This window comes from Malaclemys terrapin, chromosome 13, assembly GCF_027887155.1.
Source record: "Malaclemys terrapin pileata isolate rMalTer1 chromosome 13, rMalTer1.hap1, whole genome shotgun sequence".
Lineage (NCBI taxonomy): Eukaryota > Metazoa > Chordata > Testudines > Emydidae > Malaclemys > Malaclemys terrapin.
The window spans coordinates 25,737,507-25,761,554 of record NC_071517.1 but is presented as its reverse complement, the minus strand read 5'-3'; the positions used below and the strand labels follow the sequence as shown (position 1 = coordinate 25,761,554).

General features: G+C 48.5%; 1 protein-coding gene across 8 annotated transcripts in view; it reads right to left on the bottom strand.

Moving 5' to 3' along the window:
* MYOCD (myocardin) overlaps window positions 1-24,048 on the bottom strand; it is a 95,110-nt gene that overhangs the window by 24,980 nt on the left and 46,082 nt on the right. For all 8 annotated transcript variants that reach the window (XM_054048069.1, XM_054048062.1, XM_054048063.1 and 5 more), the window contains 4 exons: window positions 23,846-23,901; window positions 13,363-13,438; window positions 11,996-12,157; window positions 1,574-1,749 (listed from right to left, as the gene is read on the bottom strand). In XM_054048069.1, coding sequence (XP_053904044.1) covers window positions 1,574-1,749; window positions 11,996-12,157; window positions 13,363-13,438; window positions 23,846-23,901 — 470 coding nt within the window. The remainder of the gene's footprint in view (window positions 1-1,573; window positions 1,750-11,995; window positions 12,158-13,362; window positions 13,439-23,845; window positions 23,902-24,048) is intronic.

The window sequence follows — 24,048 nt, the reverse complement described above, 5'->3', positions numbered from 1 at the left end:
CAGAGACGCATCAAGACCGGGGACATCACTCTGGGGGAGCTGCTGATTGACAACCTGCTAGTTAAAGCACTGGCCTCACACTGATGCCACTTAACAAAGCCCAGCTCTCCAGCTGAGCTGTCTGGAGAAGAGCCCTACAGCCCCGCTGCTAGCCAGTTCTACTGTCTGCTTGTACCCACTCCTCATGCCCCCCGCTAAGCCTTGGGTCTGGAAAGCCTCACCCTTTCAGTCTCATGGCCTTTCAGCCTCAATTCCTCTCCTGTCTGTGGTCTCCAAGGGGAAAAGCTGCTGACATGCTTAAAGCTGCCAAAACTACAAGGAAATCTAGGTGCTACAGTGATACAAATAATAACTACTAACATGGAATGCCTAGTGACCAATAGAAAGGGCAGAGGGGAAGCCACAGCAAAGGCATTTGCATCCTAGAGCACTAGGGACAGGAAGAAAGATAAGCACTGCTCCCTCTTCTACAACCAGACTCAGTCAGACCCCCTGAAAGGGTCAGAAATGTTTGGGTAAAGCCTTGCCCCTACTGAGTGATGGCAGGGACTGGAACTGGACATAAGGCACTGTCACAGCAAAGGCTGTTCATGTGAGTTGCAGGATCAGTGTGTGGGATTCTGCTGCAGCATCTTCCAGAAAGTATCTGGCACCAGTGGAAACTTTGGAAATGCACTGGGCCTTTGCTGCTTCACAGACCCTGCAAGCTACACAAGCATTTGGCCTCTGTTCTTTCCTCCGTGCCCACATGACCACACTGCCCATGTGTCCTGAATGCCCCTTGCCAGGGTGGGCTGGGCTGGGAGTGAGTGAGCCTTTTCACAGCATGTGGCATTGAGCTAGATGCTCTCTCTCTGTCCCGTCCAGCCCAGATATACAACAAAGAAATAGATCAAAGGAAGCAATGAAGCAGTTAGACTCCATGGAGACTCCAGGGCAGCTGGCTGTACAGGAAGGCTGAGCCAGGCACATCACATCTTTAAGCAGCCTGGGCCAGTCTGAGAGCTCCCAGGGATGGTCAGCCTAGGCATTGCTCCTCCTGTCTCCACCCTATATAGGAGGCTACTATGCTAGCTTCCCAAGGCCCGAGTCTATCTCCTTTGCTCACACTGAGCACAACCTCTCTGAGCCCATTGCTGTTTGTGGGACTCTTGGAGTAGGGATGGCCTCCTGAGTGTGCGCTGAGGTGGAGGCAGAATCAGCCCCCTCCCTAGCAAGCCCACGCTTCCCCATGACCATGTGGACGGGTGGAAGGCGGTTGTTTAAAGCCCTCACGTAAAAGTTGCTCTAGAGCATGCATGTGAGGGGGAGAGAGAAGAGTCAGCACTGCAAGCAGCTTTCAGGAGGGCTCTGCACTGCAGCCCCACAGGAACCCAGCAGTAAGTTCCTGAGCCCTGGGTGTCGCCTGCCCAAGGGGATGAGCACCCCCCCCATGGGGTGCAGAGTATTCCTGCATTCAGAGTGTTGGGTGGATGTCCGAATGCCCTCGCTGGGCAGAGGGGACAGGCTTCCCCAAGCTGGCTACCGGGGCCAAGCCCTGGCTTGCCCACAGAACACTTGCTTTTTTTTTTACCTGAGTTGTCCCTGATGTGGCAGAGGAAATTGCCTCTGAGTTTTTGGTGCCTGCTGGTGATTCTGTGGAGCCCTGCGAATCCTCCCTCCTGGCCTGCTCTGGGGACAGGCCATCATTGCTACTGTCTTCTTCAAAGGCAAAAGCATCAGCTGATTTAGAGAAGCTCTCCTGGGCACCTTAACAAGTGAAACAAAGGCAATGGGTCAGTGGTGCATAAACAGACAGCCTTAGCAATGTGTGCAATGAACCATCTCAGCGGCTCTACCAATCCCCCCTACAATACACAAGCCCAGCCCCCAGTACCTGGCGTGGAGGACGTTGAGCAGAGCTGAGGAGGGGAGGGGTATTTTGATGGAATGAGCAATAGCCCCTGGGAACAGTGCCCTGATTCCAGTATGGGCATTTCAGACAATGCTGGCTGTGATATGGAGCTGTATTTTGTGCAGCATCTTTCATACACGTGTTCTCCTGATTGGCTTTTCAGAAAGAGCTCAGCCATTCAGATGGGAGAACATGGTTTTCAAACATGGGCATCCCATTGGGGTGCCCAAGAAACAACTCCTGGAAAATCATATCAGATTTTGGTGTCTCTGTGCCCGTTTTATGTCTAATACTCTGTACACATCCACCTACAGATCTGGGCTTTCTAGTAAGGTGCTCACAGAAGTGCAGCTGAGATCTGAGCTGAGATGGAGAGTCCATGAGGGGAGAGGTCAGGCAAGCTGCTCAGACTGCAGGAGCTCCAGAGGACAGTGCCCTGCAGGCTCATGTAGAGGGACAGGGAAGAGCATCACAGAGCGCAGTAGGGAGAGATTTTGAAAAACCTGCCCCCATTGAAATCTCTACGCTGCAGAAGGATTTTGTCTTATTCTGGTTATCATCCTTTGAACTGATTTTATTTCAGATGTGTCTGTCTGTTTCCCATTTGTATCCATCTGCTCCAAAGCAGGCTGTGGGAATCAGGGCCTGGAAACTTGGGGGCATTTCAATCATTGAGCCCTAAAATTTTTCCTCCCAACATGGATGTGCAAAAATATGGCGATCCAGGCTCCTGCTCTCTCATTGGCCTGACTGGGCATGTTGTGGAGGCAGCACACTAGTGAGCGACACTCTCGTGGGCAAATGCAGCACAGTGATTCTGCTCCCCTCTAGTGAATGGGATGATGTTGACTGAGGGTCTTTAGGGAAAGTGGGGGATCCTAGGAGCTTGGCTAGGCAATTGGAGCCTGGGAAATAGTGTAATAGGCCCCCTACTGCACCCAGTGTAATCCATGGGAGCTGCAGGTATTCAGCACCTCTGCAAATCAGGCTGTGGGGTTATGAGCAAGGTCTTGGAAAAAATTTTGAAGGAGAAAGTAGTTAAGGACCTTGAGGTCAATGCCAGTTGGGACAAATTACAACACGGTTTTACGAAAGGTAGATCGTGCCAAACCAACCTGATCTCCTTCTTTGAGAAAGTAACAGATTTCTTAGATAAAGGAAATGCGGTGGATCTAATATACCTTGATTTCAGTAAAGCGTTTGATACGGTACCACATGAGGAATTATTGGTTAAATTGGAAAAGATGGGGATCGATATGAAAATCCAGAGGTGGATAAGGAACTGGTTAAAGGGGAGACTGCAGCGGGTAGTACTAAAAGGTGAACTGTCAGGCTGGAGGGAGGTTACCAGTGGAGTTCCTCAAGGTTCGGTTTTGGGTCCGATTTTATTTAATCTATTCATTACTGACCTCGGAACCAAATGTAGGAGTGGGTTGATAAAGTTTGCAGATGACACAAAGTTGGGAGGTATTGCTAATTCGGAGAAGGATCGGGATATCCTGCAGGGAGATTTAGATGACCTTGTAAACTGGAGTAATAGGAATAAGTAATAAGATAATAGTAATAAGATGAAATTTAGTAGTGAGAAGTGTAAGGTTATGCATTTAGGGATAACTAACAAGAATTTTAGTTATAAGCTGGGGACGCATCGGTTGGAAGTAATGGAAGAGGAGAAGGACCTCGGAGTCCTGGTTGATCGCAGGATGACTATGAGTCGGCAATGTGACGTGGCCGTGAAAAAAGCTAATGCGGTCTTGGAATGCATTAGGCGAGGTATTTCTAGTAGGGATAGGGAGGTGCTGGTTCCGTTATACAAGGCACTGGTGAGACTTCATTTGGAGTACTGTGTACAGTTCTGGTCTCCCATGTTTAAAAAGGATGAAATCAAACTGGAACGGGTACAGAGAAGGGCCAGTAGGATGATCCGAGGAATGGAAAATCTGTCGTATGAAAGGAGACTCAAGGAGCTCGGTTTGTTTACCTTAACCAAAAGAAGGCTGAGGAGGGATATGATTGCTCTCTTTAAATATATTAGAGGGATAAATATCAGGGAGGGAGAGGAATAATTTCAGTTCAGTACTAATGTGGACACTAGAACGAATGGATATAAACTGGCCGTCGGGAAGTTTAGGCTTGAAATTAGACGAAGGTTTCTAACCATCAGAGGGGTGAAGTTTTGGAACAGCCTTCCGAGGGAAACGGTGGGGGCGAAAGACCTCTCTGGCTTTAAGATCAAGCTTGATAAGTTTATGGAGGGGATGGTTTGATGGGATACAGTGATTGTAGTCAATAGGTCGATAACATTGGTCAGTGATAGGATATTAAAAGTTGCTTCAGAGAACTTTTCCAGAAGGTCTGGCTAGAGAATCTTGCCCGCATGCTCGGGGTTCAGCTGATCGCCATATTTGGGGTCGTGAAGGAATTTTCCTCCAGGGTAGATTGGCAGAGGCCCTGGAGGTTTTTCGCCTTCCTCCGCAGCATGGGGCAGGGGTCGCTTGCTGGAGGATTCTGAGCGACTAGAAGTCTTTAAATAATGATTTGGGGAGTTCAACAGCTAAGTCAAGGGAGAGAATTCTTCCAGGAGTGGGTGGGTCAGGTTTTGTGGCCCGCATCATGCGGGAGGTCAGACTAGATGATCATAATGGTCCCTTCTGACCTTAGAGTCTATGAGTCTATGAGCCTGAATACAGATTGAGGTACTTAACTGCAGAATATGAGTGTGTTGTTCATCTCCAAAGAACACTGGGAGTGGTTGACTCGGACAGTAGCTCGGGGAGGGAGGAGTATTTCCCACCCAGGGGGTTGGTGTGAATCCAGCGGTATGTGAAACTGTTCCCACCAGAGGGGCTAGCGCCTAGCAGCCTGTATGAAATGAGTTGGGGGGGCTCCTCCCACTGGACGAATGTCTAAATCACAAAACCGATGGATGCACTGAGCCTGTCTGGAGCCTCCACAGAGAAGCCAAGGACTGAATCAAACAAAGGTCTCAAATCTCCAGGCCCCAATCCTCCCCTGGCTTCTCTGCACAAAGTACAAAGAGTTGGAAGAAATGCTCCGAATGACTAACTGCACTTCTGGAATCCCAGCAAAGCCTGGTCCAGACACTCCTCCAGAGGATTCCCAGGGCAGTGTCCCACACTCAGATGGACAAGAGCTCTTGACCCCAGGGTTGTGCTGATAAGCAAAGTGCTGAAAAAGCAAGGCTATTTTGCAAGACCCCCGGGAAGGCTTAGGCAGGAGGGTGGGTAATAGAAGGATTACTGCTGCTGCAGAAATACACTGCATAGTCTTATCATGCAGCTTTGCACTCAGATAGCTCGGGGAAGGAGAAAGGGCTGGGGAAGAGTAGTCCACCTGTCCGTGCTCCAAGCCCAGCAGTGTGCAGCTTCTTACCGACACGCTTTGTCGTGTTCTGACCTCTCCCTTCAGTCTGACCAGATAGGCATTATCGCCCATTCTCTTTGCACAGGGTGTGTTCTCCGGAGGGAGAAAGCAGATGAGAGACCCCATCGTGTGTGGGATAGCTTGCTAAGTCACTGGTCCTGCTGTCGCCAGCTAGGCACTAGGGGAGCTCCTGGAGTCTGTGGTCATCTGCCCAAGGCACTTGGTGGGAGGAGATACCACAGGAGCATTGCTAGTTACCATAGTTACAGGTCCCCCAATGCAGAGCTTGGCTAAGTGCTGGGCTATGCACTCTAGTGGCCTGGGGGCTGCTCTCCTAGACATGAGCCGCAGTGCTCCTAGCACTGGGCTTGAAGGGCTCCACTCCCACTAACACTTATGTAGCGGGAGTAACACACAAGTGGTTTGGTAGGGCTGCCAGGGACTCCAGGGTGCAAATACCCTCAGCACAAGGGCTCCAACTATTGGAACAAACCCCTCAACCTCAGCCCCAGGGCAGCCTAGGAGAGAGATAATGAGGTAACCTTGTCTCAGTGAGCTCCTCCCTCCATGCCATCCTTTTGCCTGCAGGGCACTGCCCTGGATCTGCCTGCTGCAGCAGCTGCTGTCCCCATCCAGCAATGGGCTGTGTTCCCCTCCCAAGGCTGTGATTTCTAGGCTGCACTTCAGAAGTGCAAGTGCTGCCTGCCTAGCCTCTGCCAGGATCTAACATACTCCATTGCGCCTGGCTGGCAGCCTTTCTGCACCCTCCCTGTCAGGGCAAGGATTTCTGTCACCATAAGCCTTAAGAACTGATGTGCCTGGGAAGCTGCAGGAGCCAGTAACACCCAGAAACCAAAATCAGGTGTCATGTAGCACAGAATGGTTGTTCTAGGCCTGATGAAACCAGCTGCTGGTTCTGGGAAGGCCAGGAAAGGGAGTTTTTCTGGTGGGAACCTGTGGAAGCCAATGGCACCTTTTATTCTTAAGGTACCATGGGAGGTCTAGGAAGGGTGCGCAGCAATGGTATGGAGCAGTGTTGCACCAAAATATGCCAAAATATTGCCTCAGGAGCTACAAGGACTGTGGGCTTTCTGTGATGCTGAGAGCTGACTCAATGGGCAGGGTGTTCAGGCGGTGACAATTGCTGTCTCGGCGCAGTCCTGAGAACTGGGTGAAATAGCATGGTGATGGCAAATTATCCACCTTCAGTCTTCCTGGGGGAGGGATAACTCAGTGGTTTGAGCATTGGCCTACTAAACCCAGGGTTGTGAGCTCAATCCTTAAGGGGGCCACTTAGGGATCTGGGGCAAAATTAGTACTTGGTCTGCTAATGAAGGCAGGGGGCTGGACTCAACAACCTTTCAAGGTCCCTTCCAGTTCTAGGAGATAGGATATCTCCATTAATTTTTTTTTCCCTGCTGTCTGGAGCTTTGAAGGAACCCTATCAAATTCCAACACATTACCATCCTTAGCCAGAGAGTATCAAAGAATCATAGAAGATTAGGGTTGGAAGAGACCCCAGGAGGTCATCTAGTTCACCCCCCTGCTCAAAGCAGGACCAACCCCAACTAAATCACCCCAGCCAGGGCTTTGTCACGGCCTTAAAAACCTCTAAGGATGGAGATTCTACCACCTCCCTAGGTAACCCATTCCAGTGCTGCACCACCCTCCTAGTGAAATAGTTTTTCCTAATAGTACAGCTGGGCTGGCAGTTAGGAGGCATTTAAATCCCCTCCAAGAGGAGATACACACCAAACAAGTGAGCCGAGGGGACCTCAGTCAGGGACAACATGGCACTCTAGAGCATGACTGGAATGTGCTGCCTCTTACTTCACTTCTTGATACCAAGGGTCTGCATGGAGCGGGGAGAGGGGAATGCTCGGCTTATCTCTCCTGCTCTCACAGCAATCTGCGGTTATCCATGTTGTTTCATGATCCCATGCCTCTGCTGTAATCTCAGGCAGGATGGTGTTTGCTTGGGGCTGTTTTTAGTGCACTGGGTATTGTCCTCCTGAGTGCATTGGACAAAGTGATGACAAAGACCTGGTAAAAAAGGCTATTAGATCACCCCTCAGCTATGTGGAGCACAGGCAACCTCCTGTTGCTGGGACATTAGGGATCTAGACTGGCTTCAGCACTTTTCTTTCGCCCTATTAGAGGTGATTAGATGAATATGTCAACTATACTTTCCACTGTATAAACATTTAAAATTCCAAGGTTACAGTAAGACAATTTTAAACCCCGTCATTTTTCTGGTATTGCAAAAACAAAAGACTCAAAGTTTCAGAATAGCAGTGCTCCTCTCTGCTCCGTGTCCGAGCCTGGGCTGCAGACCCCAGGGGAATCATGGACCTGGCAAATACATTGTGCTGCTCCTTTGACTTAGGCATTTTGCTATATAAATCTAAAGGCAAGCACTGACATCGTGTCATGCTGCACAGTTCAGCGCTCAGCATTCAAGAACCCCAGAAAGTTTGTTTAAAGATGTGCCCTTGACTCTGCCCCCTTGCGGCTGAACAGCCAACAAAGGGTAGATTTACCCACTGGTTGCTGTAGCCAAGTGGGATTCACACCCAGGACAGGCAAACTGTCTCCTGGTTGTTCTGCTGGGGAGGACACCTTAAACTCGTGCTGGGGGCTCCTCTGCCCATCAGGGGGAAGCTGCCTAGGAGAGAGGTTAAATCAGTGCATTCCTGGCACCTTGGCCACATCTCTCCCAGGGCACTGCCATCCCACTGTCCGAGCTGCACCAGCTAGCTCCAAGCCTTCTTAAAGTAGGGATTGTGGGTACCTTCCACCCCTCTGGGCCTGCTGCATCAGGCAGGCCCTTAGCCTGGATTTCTGCTGGCAGGAGCTGAGGCTGGCTAGAACCCACACTCTTGAATTATGTGGCCATGGATGATTTCTCAAATAATAAGGTATTAGTTTCCAGACACAAGCTGTGATCAGTTGGAGCTAAGACTGAGCGCACATATGACTAATTTAGGGCAAAACTCCATTACCAGTATGTTGTAATTATTCTAAAACAAAGTGTTATAAACCCAGGAAATACATTATCCAGGTAATTCTTAATAGAAATTCAAAGATGCTGAAATGAGGCAAAGCACAGATAAGGCACCCAAACAACCCAGCTCTGCCCCGTAGTGATATCATGCAATAATCATAGGATTACGATTCAAATGTTTTGGTGCTGGTGGGCCCAGACTAGATGAAACTGATGTTAAGGACACCCCATTGTACTTTTTCATATTTTTACCCTGATGATATCATTGCAGGGCCTGACTGCTAAGCTTTTGAACAGGAGAAGACATTTTTAGTCAGACCGTTTAAAACTTTTGGTTGTTAAGCCCTGTTTAATTCAAGCCCCTAACAAGCACTTAGGAGAAAGGCTCTTGTTGTTCAAGTTTCAGACACACCTGCCCAGTTTATTGTGAGCTCAGAAAGGTCCCACGCCAGGTGTCTGATTCTGACCTCACATCAGCTTTACGCTCAGCTAACTCCACTTACTCCTGATGTACGCTGGGGTCAGTGAGAAGAGAGTCAGGCCCTCGTTGGCTCATCTGTGGTAGAAAAACCCTGGAAATCCCAGATATTCCACAAGCAGAAAATGCTGGGGAAGAAAAACCTTGCAGGCCCTCTTGGTGCATCACAGAAGGGCACAGGGCACAAAGCCACATTCTTGTCCATTGTCAGTCACCTTTAAGGCCTTAGATCATTGTACGCTCTTGTGTTGCTTGGTGGGCGAGGGAGGAGCCAAGAACCGAGCAAAGTCTGAACACAGCCTCTGACCTAGGTTTCCAAACCACCCTCCCTCATGCTGCCGGGGGGTTCCCTGGAGTCCTTGCTCCCCAGGTGGGTTAGTGTGCACATCCCAGTGCACAGGCCATGACCAGGATGCCTTTTGTGTCAACACTGGTTCTCCACTTGCGAAGTAACTCTCTTCTCGCCATGTGTCAGTATATAATGCCTGCATCTGTAACTTTCACTCTATGCATCTGAAGAAGTGAGTTTTTACCCACGAAAGCTTATGCCCAAATAAATCAGTTAGTCTTTAAGGTGCCACCGGACTCCTTGTTACCATAGGTGGTTTTCCAGTTGGGAAAAGGCCCTAACCCTCCTCGAGCACTCTTTCCCCAGCAACCTCCCAGCCTCCAAACCTCAGCTCTTTCTGACACAGCGGCATTCAAAGACAAGGCTCTGGAGTTTTTATAAAGTAGGAAATGTATTTTTTCCACTCTTCCATCATTTAAAAATGGCTGATGAGATTTTGCTTAAACTCCCCTTAAAATAAAGAAAAACCCTTCAGGCAGGCACCTGGCCTGGAACATTTCAGGCAAGTGTATTGAAAAGTTACAAGCGTGAGAAATCAGGGCGTGACACTGGACCCTGAACTATAGTGATGTGACCCGTGCAACACTGGACCTTAAAGGTGCCAAATATGTCAATACCAGAACAGTGACGATAATAGGGGCCAAGAAAGGAAACCGCTGCACATGACAGCATGGGAAATCTGCAGGCTTCACTCTGCTCGACAGTGCTTTGCCTCACCATGGGCTGGAATAGCTCAGGTTCTACATGCTGGGTTCTTAGCCGAACCAAGAGTCAAAGGGCTTCCTGCTTCTCACACCACTTCCTGTGTTATTCTAAAGTCAATATTGCCAAAGGGTCTAAGTTCCTGGTGAGCAGAGCCCCTGCCACTGGCCCCAGCTCACCCTGAGCACTAACTGGAGCACTGAACGCTCTCACTGGGCTGCACACGTAACTGGCATGGCAGTGGAAATAATCCATGACAATTAGGGACTGAGTGTTATTGAACAAGGAATTTGGGCTGCATGGGACCAGCTCTCAGGGCCACTTTCAAGTCAATGGCAAGACTGCTATTGACTAGTAGAGCTGGATCAGACCCTCCACGAATGGGCCTGTCTTGCAAACAGATGAGCCTTCTTGGCCTGTCACTGCTGGGTCTCTCATTTCTCTCTTTCAGATACTTCCTGCATTGGGAGTGATTCTGGCAGGATTGAAAGTGCCTTTTCATTTGGGTGTCTGGAACAGTACCAGCCCCATGCAGAAATACTAACAGAGAGGATAGCTGGGCTGGGCTCCATCCCTCCCGCAGGTGCTATCTGTAGGTTGACAGGGTAGTAGCAGTCCTGACCCTGCAGCTGCTTGAGCAATGCAACCTGCATTTCCTAGCCCACAGTTCTCTTGCCATTGCCACTGGCCAGTGCCAGGCTCCCTGGGCTGTGGAAAGTGGCCCTGTACATTTCAGTCAGAAAGGGCTGGGCCTCGGAGTGGGCTTTATCCCCTTGGTGAGTCAGCATGGCAGCTTAGCGTGCTGGAGCGAGCAGTCCAGGCCCTAACTGCACAGCCTGGGCCAGCCCTTACCAAGACCCCAGAGTGACAAGCTCTGTGTCTCTGGTGAGCCAGGAGCTGCAGGGGGGAGTGTCTCCAGCATCCTGAAGGGAGGAAGCCTTTTGTGTTCACTAACGTGAGTCCTGTGGCCTCTGCATCAGAGAACAGTCCCAGCCTGGCTGCTGTCTCCTGGGGCACTGCTGAAATGCAGTGCAGACACACAGGGCCTGACTCGTCCCTTCCTGGGGCCTTGAGGCCATTTACACCAGTGCAGAGTAGTGCAAAGCACCACCTTTCTGATTGGGGACTGTTTTATACCCACTTTGTACAAATCTAAGGGCAGGTCTTCACTACCTGCCGGATTGGCGGGTAGTGATCGATCTATAGGGGGTCGATTTATCGCGTCTAGTGTAGACGCAATAAAATCGATCCCCAATCACGCTCCCCGTGAACTACGGAACCCCAGCTTGCGAGAGGTGGAAGCGGAGTCGACGGGGGAGTGGCAGCGGTCGACTCGCCGCCATCCTCACGGCCAGGTAAGTCGACCTAAGATACACCGACTTCAGCTACGCTATTTGCGTAGCTGAAGTTGCGTATCTTAGGTCAACCCCCCGCACTAGTGTAGACCTGGGCTAAGTGGAATGACACACCAGGGAGAGGCAGGGGGTACCAGGCCCACATGGTACACACATGGTACCCTCATCCCCATCACCAGGCATGCTCATTCTCCCAACCCTCCTGGCCACTGCCTGGCACTTCAGGCATAGGCATAAAACCAACCAGCCAACCAAGCAAATGCCAACCAAGTAGCTGTGCACTAATGCAGTGGGGGTGCCTCCCAAGCCCTGACTGATTCCTTACCCCAGCTGTCCCCTGGCTGCGCAAAGAAGGGAACTGGACTCTGCTTCGAGCAAGTGAGGTGAAGGGATGGTAGAAAGAGACTGGGCATGCTGAGGCTTTCCAGCTCAGGCTGATGGAAGCTGTGCTTTCTTCTTGGACCTTAGCCAGAGGGTAGGATTTGGGTTGTGATGCCTAACATATGTAGAGGGTAGGCTGACTGCACAGGGGGGTGACTGAAAATGTTAGCCTCTTACCAAGGCAACTTAATGGGAGACATTTCTGGGAGGAGTTGACAGCTTCCTTTCTCCTCTTAGACCTGGTGAGGAGAATATATGCACTGCTGGTTGAGGCTGCTTTCAGTGAAAACAATATGGGCTAACTTAGGTTCTGTTATGGCTCTTAACTTTATATTGGTAATTTCCTGCCGGACTCATATCTAAGTACTGCACTATATGTATCAATGTCCTTATCAATCTGTGCTGTACACACAAGTGCGATACAAGACGTGCTTCTCTCGTGACCTACCTTTTATTGCCTCTTTCACAGCTGAGTCAACAGGAATAATATTCTTCTCCACCAGCTCCAAAGGACCTGGTCTGAGAGCAATTTTTTCATTGAGATCATCTGCAAGTCGGGCTCTTTTCAGCTTCATCTGAGTAGCTTGAATGGACCCCTCTGCAGCTGAGTCTAAAAGGCCAAAATTGAAAGCATTAGTTCCAGGTCCTGCTGAACCTGTGCTCTAGATACAGAATGCTCAGTGATAATGAGATTCCCCTTCCGGGATCACAGTCAAAACAAAGCACGTTTCAGGTTAGAGCAGTAAATGGAGAGAGATCAGTTCCAGTATTCTGAGCCTGGAACGCTGGCTGTTAGACTAATCCCTAGACATAGGACTGTGTGTGGGATGGATTGTGGATCTCCACATGGTTCTCAGTGGTTCCCAGGTCAGAATTCTCAGTTATCAAGTAAAAGATTTCCCCTCCCCTAGATTCCAGCTGTGCAAACTCAGCCTGGGACCCTAGAGTTATGCTGGGTTCTGTCTGATCAATAAACAGTCTGCAATGAAACTTAGTTAAAAATTGTGTGGGTGATGCAGGAGCAGAATAGACTCCAGCTCCTCTTCCCGAGCTGGACTGGCTCTGCCAGCTAATGGGAACAGACTCTAGCTCCTTGGATGCTGAAATATTAGAGAGTGTGTAGAAAGAACCATAAAAATGATTCAAAGGCTGGAGAGAATCATGCTGTACAGGGAGAGATGTACAGAGCTCAGTCTGTTCAGTTTATCAGATATAAGATTGAAAGTAACTTGATTACAGTGGAGAAGTACCTTTGTGGGTACTATGAAAATGCTGGACACTAAAGGGCTCTTATTCTAGCAGAGAAAAGTGAAACAGCCAGAAACAGCTGAAGTTTTAGCCAGACAAACTCAAACTGGAAATAAGGCACAAATTGTTAACAGGGAGCGTGATTAACCATAGGAACAAAATCCCAATGGAAGTGGTGGATTCTCCATCGCTTGCTGTCTTCAAATCCAGACTGGATGCCTTTCTGGAAGGCACAAATTTTGCTTTAGTCTAACACAAGTTGTTGGCTTAATACAGGAGTAACAGGGTAAAATGTAATGGCCTGTGTTATGCAGGAGGTCAGAGTAGATGATATAATGGTCCCTTCTGGCCTTAAACTCTATGAAACGACTCTTCGAGTCCTCTCCCAGAGCGGGATGGGCTACAAGCCCCTTACATAGTCTGATTGCCATCAAGATCTGGGGCAAAGTAACCCTAAAATTGCATCTTGCAGAGAAACAGGAAAGCAACAGAGGATTTGTGGCCACAAGAGAGATGAAGGGTTGGAAAAATCTACAAATATGTGAGGAACAGCTCATCCAGCCTTACCTTGTAAAATGTGCATATTGACCAGGTCTGATTGCTCAGGCCTGCTTCTGATCTTGTGCTTTAGGTAATCCTCAGTCTGCAGAACAGAAATACAGAGAATGTTAGATCACCAGCTCCAGCTAGTAAATTACACAGTGCTGGCTCTTTCTGCTCAGCTATTGGAATTGTTCGTGTTTTCGTAGGAAGAGGGAATAACTGCTTTTCTCCACTGAGTGAGCTGTTAAGTGGTACCTTATTCATCCAAGTACTAGCCAACACTCAGACAAGAGATGCCCAATGAGACAAAGTGATGCTCTTAGAATCAATGTTGACAATTCAGCAGATGGCCCTTGTAAGGTATGTCCTTTTAAGCCTCCAGAGAACTGTACTTCAAGACCCCCAGCATTGCTGGTGCCCAAGCTGTGAAGTCTGCTGGAGCCCTGTTCACCGAGTGTAAGGACTATTCACCAGTGTGTGCCTGGAACTGCCCCCACAAGACAGCACAGCATGTTTCCTTTGGGGTTGGTACTGAATCAATACCCCAGCATGGTGGGAGAGGATGCTATGCTGCTGGAAATGCCAGCTTTTGGATGAGATGTAAAACTAGGAGCCTGACCCTCTGTACCGATTCTCTGACACTGTTTGTAAGAGAGAGGTCTATTGGTTATTCCAGTGCTGATAATGACACTCTGCCACAGTTTCCAGGGTACTCTGCACTTCCTGATGTAAGCTGCTAGGTCCTGTTGCTCTGCATGTAACTGCTAAATTCCACTTTGTGAATGGCCCTGGCCGGCAAAGTCATGCTCTCATCTTAGATACAAAGGTGATAAATGCCTTAGAAATAGATAGACGAGGTAGGTGAGGCAACATCTTTTATTGGAGCAACTCCTACTTCACCTACCTTGTCTCTCTCTCATATCTTGGGATCAACATGGCTACAACAACACTTAGAAATAGATATATAGATAGATACTGATATACAGCGAGACCTTCCCTGAGGACAGCACTTAGTATACAACATCTTGGCTCAAGTGACAAATTAGTATTATTATTGGAATGCCCAGAAAATTCCAGATCCTTTCTAACTAGAGAAGAAATGTCTGCCAAATGAGCTATCAATATAAAGGCAAATGGAAAGGTTACAGCAAATGCACAGGCATATTAGCAAATACACATCTACTCACACATATGCTTAATTGTATTATTACAGTAGGAAATATAAATTATACTCAAGTTACCCCTTCAGCTTGTCATTGTCATTCAATTGACCTTCAGATGTAGCCAATAGAGTTCTATCTGACAATCAGTTAATGGCCATTCCACTACTCAACAGAGTTTACCAACTACAAATATCTGGATATCAATGAAACTTAGAAGCAAAAGCAGGCGAGCTAAAATGTCCAGCATTGCAAGAGGATTGTGATGTAAGTGGCATTTCTGTTTAACAGGGTGGAAAGACAATAATCAATGGGATACTGTAATACCTGGTTATAAACTATACAGGAAAGAATGATTAGGTCAGAGAGATGGGGGAGTCCCACTATCTGAAAGATTCCATGGAACCTAGTGAGATACCAGTTCTGAGTAGAGAGGACCACACAGTTGAATCTGTAGAGATCCAAGTCCCAAATGATAGGAATACAAATATATGAGTGAAATGATACTCCCAGTCTCCAGTTAAAGAAAATGCTATTGAATGAACAGTGCTGAGGAAGACGAAAGTAAAAACTACACCTACAAAAGGAGTTATAATGGATATCTCTTAGTACCTGCATAAAAACTGATCAAATGTCACTTCAGGCCAGATTTTCAAAGGTAGTTAGGTGCCTAAAGATGCAGATAGGTGCCAGGTGGGATTGTCAAAAGCAGCTAAGCAAGTTAGATGCCTAACTCCCTTTGAAGTCAAGGACAGTTAGACACCTACTCTCTTTTGAAATTCCTACTAGGAACTTATCGGCATCTTCAGACATCTAAATATCTTTGAAAATCTGGCCTTTCAGGTCCACAGGTAGAGAAGCAACTTAGTGAGAGGACACAAGAGGAGAGACTATGCTAAACTGAGTCCTAAGTAACATAGAGGTAAGTTCCAGAAGCAGCTATGGTTGAGTTGCCGAGTGATAGTGACTATAATATAATTAAATTCACCACCATTGAGGGAAGATTAGAAACAGTCTAAAAGGCAGAAATCAGTCCAGAGGAAGAAAGAGTCAATTTGCAACATAGCAAAAGGTAAACAGTGAGATGCCACAAAGTTCTGTGCTAGGATGGTGTTATTTCAGGTACTGATTAGTACTCTGAAAAAGGGCAGGGGGGGAGCAGTGAGGTGGAAAAAGCTTCAGATGGCACAATGTTATTTAGGTCAGTTAAGATTGGAGCAGGCTGTGAGGAACTTCAGAGGGACTTAACCATGCTGGGTAACTGGGTAGCAAGAATGCAGATGAAATTCAGTGTTGACAAAGACAGTGTAATGCACATTGGAAAGAAGAATTTACGCCAATCCTACACCCTACTAGGTTCTAAATCAGGGGTCGGCAACCTTTCAGAATTGGTGTGCCGAGTCTTCATTTATTCACTCTAATTTAAGGTTTCGCGTGCCAGTAATACATTTTAACGTTTTTAGAAGGTCTCTTTCTATAAGTCTATAATATGTAACTAAACTATTGTTGTATGTAAATTAAATAAGGTTTTTAAAATGTTTAATAAGCTTAATTTAAAATTAAATCAAAATGCAGAGCCCTCCGGACCAGTGGCCAGGACCCGGGCAGTGTGAGTGCCACTGAAAATCAGCTCGCATGCCGCCTTTGGCACGCATACCATAGGTTGCCTACCCCTGTTCTAAATTAATTGTAACCACTCAGAGAAAACATCTCGGTGTCACTGTGGGCAGCTTAATGATATCTTCTCAGTGTGCAGAGATGGTCAAAAAACCCAATCATAACATTAAAAAGCATAAGAATTGGGATGGAGAAAACACTGAACAGAATTATGCAGTTCTATAAATACATGGTAGGTCCTCTCCTGGAATCACGTATTAAATTCTGGTCACTACATCTAACAACATATCTAGCAGAAAGAGAGATGTTCAGAGACAGGCAATGAGAATGATGAGAGGTATGGAAAGACTTTCTTATCAGGTGAGAGTGAAAAGAACAGGACAGTTTAGTTTAGAGGGGAGATAAAAAGCGGTCATATGAGCTAGTGAGTGGTATAGAGAGTGAATGATGTCTCATAACTCAAGAACAAGGGGAGGCCAGTAAATTCAAAACTAATAAAAGGAAATGTTTTTCTACATAATGCATCGCTAACCTGTGGAACTCTCTGCAACAAGATATTATGACAGATATGGCAATTTCTTGCAATATCCTTGAAAAATCTTATTGAATTAAGTTTAATTATCTTGGAGTCCATTGTATTAAAAATTCAAAGTTTATGTATTATTGTGGAATTGTATGTAACGCCTCTAGAGGGGGGACATGGTCAATGTAAACCCTGGGAAGTGTTATGAGCTTCAAAGGACTATCTGAAACAATGTGCCAGACAAGAATGAACTTTCAAGACAAGCAAAGTTAACTGTATTTCCCAGGAAATCTCTAGGGGGAGATGAATGCAAATGTACCACACCCCCCAGTTATGCAAAAATCCAGCCTTTTGAAGCTATGCCCTGTGGAAAGAATCATTATCTGCTGATTTCCTGTTCCTGGAATTTAAGGCTCAAAGGCCAAAGCTATGTAATGGAAAGATGCACAGATTCATAGGTGTGCTTGTTCTGGGCTGACAGCTGTTTTGAACTAATAACCACAGAAAACTCTTGTTGGTGTTTGAACTACTGACTCCTACCAGAGTCCTTGTTGGAGTGGGAGTGATCTCTGATAAGCTTCCTAGCATGTGTGTAGGTTTTTTTATTGTTTGTAATCTGTTTTCTCTATACTGCTTTCACCTTAGGAAGAAATGTGTGTTTAGAAAGGGCTGTATGGTGACTTTTAACCGGGGCAATTATGCTGTTTATAGCCTCTGAGGAAGGAAAGCAAAGCTGGCCTGCTTAGGCCACCTGACTTGCTGGGTAACTCAGGATGAAGGCAGGAAACTGTGCAGTTGGAAAACCCCCAGTTAGGAGGGAGAGAGATGTGGGTCTCTGCCCGGGAGAAGTGACAGCTGTGGAGCTGGGAGCCTAAAAGTAGGTGCCTGTGGTGGGCCACAAAGGGGCAATACACGTGCAGATATTGCTGACTGCAAGAGCTTCCAAAAGAGGATTCCAAAATGGATGAGGCATTATATGAGTAATGAGAACACCCAGTTACATTACATTGGAGAAGTGTAACTGTGGTACCCACATAATAACATAGTACTTCAAAGACCTGACTAATCATATTACCTCCCCATGATTTCTCCCATGCTACCTGTGATACATGGAGGAATCCCTTAGTCAAATTTTATAAAGCCATCACCAAGTCCCTCCTCAAAACTTACCTCTTCCATAATGCATGCAGTAAACTGCAAGCTGATCAGCTAGATAGGTGCTGATTGAGTTTACTGCTCCTGACTGGCTAAGAATTTGGAACATCCTATTAGTTTTGCTATTCTGTCTCCCCCATTCCCTACTCTGTGATTTGTGTTAACCTCCTGTTATGCCTTCATGCTTCAGAGCACAAACTGTTTGACGTTAGGAAGAAACTTCCCCTGTGTAATTTATTCCAGAATTGTCCTTCCTCTGAAGCATCTAATACTGGCCACTGCGAAAGAAAACATATCAGACTAGATGGGTGGCAGATCCGATCCTGTACAGCATTCCTATGAATCCATGTTTCTCTGGTGCCTTGATTTGTTTAAGTGGTGTCACTGTGTCACTATACACTGAGTGTATAGTTCTGTGAGATCTTGTGCTCTGAAAGACCTTTGGGCTAACATATCTGGAGGTGGTGGATTAATTTAATTAAATTAATTTCATATTATAGGCTACCAAACAGCCATCAGATAGATTCCTGACTCAAGCGAGACTTGAATCACTAACCTAGAGATTTGTCAACAACCCCTTGGACCATCTAGTCCACTGTGCATTAACTTTAACATTTATTGTAGTTCTGGCTCCCCTCAGGCCTTCCTGGTTCTAAGTAGTAGGAGAAGTGACCCGGGGCACAAAGGCAGGAGATGCTGTTATCGTGATGTTTCTAGAATCAGTGGAAGCAGAAAATATTGGGACACACAAAAGAACCCGTTATTATTAGATTTCTAGACCAAGTTTGTAGAGAATGGAAATTGGAGAAGATTCAGGTAAGCAACCAAAATGTCATTGGCTGCTTATCTGAAAGCACCCAGCAATCCTTCTGAAATTCACTGGTTACTGCCCTGAACAAAGGGCACCCCTATAAACAGGAGTATATTTTTGTCCTGCATTGTGCTCTTTAGCATGCTCTGAGAACAAAGACATTTTTGGGCATCCCACTCATAATCCTTCCCTCTTCCCCCAGGCAAGCAGCCAATGGAAGTCTTTGAAGGGTGAGACAGAAAGACATTAATGTATACTTGAACAATAAAATATACGACACTTCAAGGATACTTTAAATTGCTTGAAATTTCCTAAACATGCACATTTTTCATAGGGGTGTTTTATTTCTTACATTAGTCATTTATGATTGTAGGAGACAAATGGCAAGTACCTAGAATATGTTAGTTCACAAGAACACTCCCAAATGTTTCAAGTTAACTCCTTCACCTAAAGTGCCTGTACAACTAACTGAAAACAAATCTCTCATAGAGTAATTGAATGAATTACTATATTCTGTTACACATCAGCCAGAGCCAACCATGTAAAACAAGGTATTTTCCTCTTAATGTAGCCATGCTACTATTATTGCTCTGTATGCAGCATGAACCAACTATTAATGAATATGATATGGGAAAAGAAATGAGGATGAAGAAAAACATACTCAAAGACCAAATGAGAAAATTGGGATAGTTTTGGATTAGTTTATCTTGGATTGATGCAATGGAATCAATGCAATGTACTTGATATATCAGCATATCAGAGGTTTGTTGTCTATTGTCAGCATTGCAGGGTATCTTATTCCTTGCTGTATGTATTTTTCTAACCTGTTGTCTTGGATTGTGTGCTTTCTGAACTGGGCCCCAGGCAAATAGGAGAGCTATGTGAACCCTGGAGACCCTCTTAGGGTATGTTTACCCTTCGAGCTGGCGGTGTGATTGTCAGGTGGAGGAGACACACTCACACTAGCTCTGATTGAGCTAGCATGCTAAAAATAGTGTAGTCATGGCAGCATGCGTGGTGGGAGGGGCTACCCACCCAGAGTTCATGCCCATGGTCTCGGGTGGCATGGCTAGCCCCTCCCATGGCTCACGCCACCACTGCTGCACTCTATTTTTAGTACACTACCTTGTTCTGAGCTAGTGCAAGTATGTCTTCTTGAGCTGCGACTCACCCCCTGCTCCAGATGTGGAGATACCCTACGTTTAGCTGGGGGTGGCCAGTGTGTAATGTAGGGGGCTTGGAAAGCTGACATGGTTCCCCAAAAAGCTATCTAGTCACAGGCATTTTCAGACATTTCTGGAAATGGCCACTTATCTTATCTCTGCCATTAGCAGTATTGAGAGGTGCCTGAGTTGGGCTAGATTGCTGGTGCCAGCATGAGCAGAGCACATTCCGGGGAGGTACTTAGCTCCCTGAGAGGCTTTGCAATATCCCAGCGGACCCCGGGGCATGCTGCAAAGCCAAAGGTCAGGGTTTTGCTATGTGATGACAAGTATGACTTGCTTGGGGACTACTCACTGCAGACGACAAAGGGCATTTAAATTCCTCCCTGGACACTTATTTAGGGCTCCATTCTGTGAGTTCAGTGGCTGAATCAGAAGCCAGGAGGGCTGCTCATCTACTGGAAGGCATGAACCTGCCCCATAGATCACTGTCAGATCTTGTACGAATGCAGGATTCTGATCCCCTTCCTCAGGTGTAAGAGTCTTCCTTATCTGCCCCATGCATCTTCCTCTACCCCTCAGAGTTCTCTGAGTCCCCCTGTGGACTTCTGTGCTTTACTCCACAGATCTCTGTGATCCACTCCACCAAGCTCTCCTCTCCCCAGGAGATCTCTGTGATCCACTCCACAGAGCTCTCCTCCACCCTGGGATCTCTGTGATCCATCCCACAGAGCTCTCCTCTCCCCAGGAGATCTCTGTGATCCACTCCACTGAGCTCTCCTCCACCAAGGGGAGCTCTGTGCTTTACTCCACAGATCTCTGTGATCCACCCCCCGACCTCCCCCGTGGATCTCTGTGATCCACCCCACAGAGCTCCCCCCCGTGGATCGCTGTGATCCACCCCACAAAGCTCTACTCCACCCAGGGGATCTCTGCGCTTTACTCTACAGATTTCTGTGATCAACCGCACCAAGCTCTCCTCCCTCCAGGAGATCTCTGTGATCCACCCCACTGAACTCTCCTCCACCCTGGGGATCTCTGTGACCACAGAGTATTCCTGCATCTTGGGGATCTCTGTTATTCACCCCACAGAGCTGTCCTGCACGTTGAGGATCTCTATGATCCACCCCACTAAACTCTCCTCCACCCTAGGATCTCTATGATCCACCCAACTGAGCTCTACTCCACCCTGGGGATCTCTATGATCCACCCCACTAAGCTCTCCTCCACTCTGGGATCTCTGTGATCCATCCCACAAAGCTCTCCTGCATATTGGGGATCTCTGTGATCCACCCCAGAGAGCTTTCTGCCCACTGGGATCTCTGTGATCCATCCCACAGAGCTCTCCTGTACCCTGGGGATCACTATGATTCAGGGCTGCCAACTCTTTGGGTTTACCCTGCAGGCGTTTTGGGGGGCTCCTGAGGTCCTTTCCCGTTGCCCCATTCCGGCGGTGAACTAGTCCATGAGAGGTGCTGCCGCTTCTGATGGGCATCTTCCTCCCACAGCTCATGGAGCAGACAGAGCTCTTTGGGATGGGGGTGGAGATCCTCCCCAGCTGGCTCTGGCTGAAGCTGGGTGCTCCTAGTTTGTGTGGGATCATTGCAGGGCCAATATTCATGCTACAGCCAGCTCTGAAGGGGGTCCACTACTAGGGCTGCCAACTTTCTAATTGCAAAAACCGAACACCCTTGTCCCGCCCCTTCCCCGAGGCCCTGCCCCCGCTCACTCCATCCCCCCTCACACCTTTGCTTGGTCTCCCTCACTTTCACTGGGCTGAGGCAGGGGGATGGGGTGCAGGAGGGGATGAGGGCTCTGGCTGGGGGTGTGGGCTCTGGGTTGGGGCCGAGGTTTGGCGTGTAGAAGGGAGCTCCGGGCAGAGGACAAGGGGTTCGGAGTGCAGGAGGTGGGGTGCAGGGTGTGGGCTCCGGGAGGTAGTTTGTGTGTGGGAGGGGGATCAGAGCTAGGGCAGGGGGTTGGGTTGCGGGGTCTGGGAGGCAGTTATGGTGCAGAAGGGGGTTCGGACCTGGGACAGGTGTTCGGGGTTCAGGGTGCGGACTCTGGGTGGGTGGCACTTACCTCAGGCAGCTCCCAGAAGTGGTTGGATTGTCCGGCTCCTAGACAAAGGGGCCAGGGGGCTCTGTGCACTGCCTGTACCCATAAGACGTCTCCTCCCCCCCCCGCATCTCCCATTGGCTGTGCGTAGACACGCCATGGCAGCCCGTGCGCCTAAGGGCCGGACATGCCACCTGCTGCTGGTAGCCGTGTGGAGCCAGGGAGCATGCCTTAGCCCCGCTGCGCCGCCAACTGCACTTTTAGAGGCCAGGGTCCATTTTCGACTGGGCATTCCAGTCAAGAATCGGATGCCTGGAAACCCTATCCAGTATCCCTTCCATAGCTGCCACTCCATCCTGCTCTGTCCCCTCCCTAGCTGGACATGATAGCTGGTTGCCTCACTTGAATTCTCCCTCCATAGTTTCACCATAGTATGCTGGACCCCACATTTATTTGCCAGACATATTTCCCTGCTTGTCTCCTAAATCTTCTACCCATCCCATACGCTCTCTCTGCCCCCGCACATCCCTTGCACCCCACGGCTGTCCCCCCTTGCCTTCCAACCCTATCAGTATGCCTCATACCCCTGCTATCCCCCACAATCCCCTCATTCTCTTGCTTCCCACATCCCCCCCCCTCACCCGCTTGGTGTGTCTTATGCTTTTACATTTCCCTACACATCCCTCAGCCTGCCTCCTGCCCCCACATTCTCCTGCCCCCTCAGCCTGCCTCCTGCCCCCACATTCCCCTGCCCCCTCAGCCTGCCTCCTGCCCCCACATTCCCCTGCCCCCTCAGCCTGCCTCCCGCCCCCACATTCCCCTGTTCCCCCAGCCTGCCTCCTGCAGGGGTGGGCAAACTACAGCCCGGGAGCCACATCCGGCCCTTCAGATGTTTTAATCCGGCCCTTGAGCTCTCACTGGGGAGCGGGGTGTGGGGCTTGCCCCACTCCACGTGTGCCCTGGCTCTGCAAGTCTCCCAGAAGCAGTGACATACCCACTCCAGCTCCTACACGTAGGGGCAGCCAGGGAGCTCCACACGCTGATCCCGCTCCAAGCGCTGCCCGTGCAGCTCCCACTGGCTGGGGTTCCTGGCCAATGGGAGCTGCAGGGGCGGCACCTGTGGATGGGGCAGCGCGCAGAGCCGCCTGGCTGCGCCTCCACATAGGAGCCGGAGGAGGGACATGCTGCTGCTTCCAGGAGCTGCTTGAGGTAAGCGCTGCCCCGAGCCTGCACCTCTAACCCCCTCCTGTGCCCCAATCCCCTTCCCCAGCCTTGATCCCCCTCCTGCTCTCAAACCCCTCAGTCCCAGCCCAGAGCACCCTCCTGCACCCCCAACCCCTCATCTCCAGCCCCACCCCAGAGCCCGCACCCCCAGCTGGAACCCTCAACCCCCTGCCCACACCCCAATCCCCTGCCCCAGTTCAGAGCCCCCTTCCACACCCTAAACTCCTCATTTCTGGCCCCACCCCAGAGCCCGCACCCCAACCCCCAACTTTGTGAGCATTCGTGGCCCGCCATACAATTTCCATACTTAGATGTGTTTGCCATCCACAAAGTTTGCCCACCCCTGCACTGGTGTACATACATTGATGGAAGTAACGGTCCAGGCAAGGCCTGATTCAATTTATGCAAATATCTGCAAATGAAAGGTAGACTGTTGGGTGTTTTGTCTGAAGTTCCACCCTGGGGATGCCTGTGATCTTCCTTAGGGATCTCTCTCTTCCACCCTGGAAGATCTCTATCATCCACATCTTGTTTCTCTCCACCCCCTGGATCTCTCCTGCATTCAATATAGTCTGAACTCATTTTACATGGACAATATGCAGCTGAGGTCCATATTGAAGACAGGAAAGAAGACACTTCCTGTAAATGAAGCTGTGTTAATGTCTGTGGAAGCAGGATATTAGGCCTAACGATTATAATGTTGCTTTTATGCAAACTCCCTGTCTGAGTCTCCAGCAGCCTGCCCAGACATGGAGGATAATATACAAATTCATTCATTCACATGTGTGCAAGAAGTTACCTTGGCTCTCTCCAGGTTTTTCCTTTGTTCATGGAATGCAGATGGGCTTTTCAGTGCTGCAATAAGAAACACAGAGGCACAATCAGCACAAGGGAAGGAGCAAGCAGGCACTAGAATACTCAGCAATAGAATTTTAACAAGTGCTATAAAAATAGCAACACAAATGAGCCGATCTCTTTATTGAGCTAACTAAAAACTTAGGA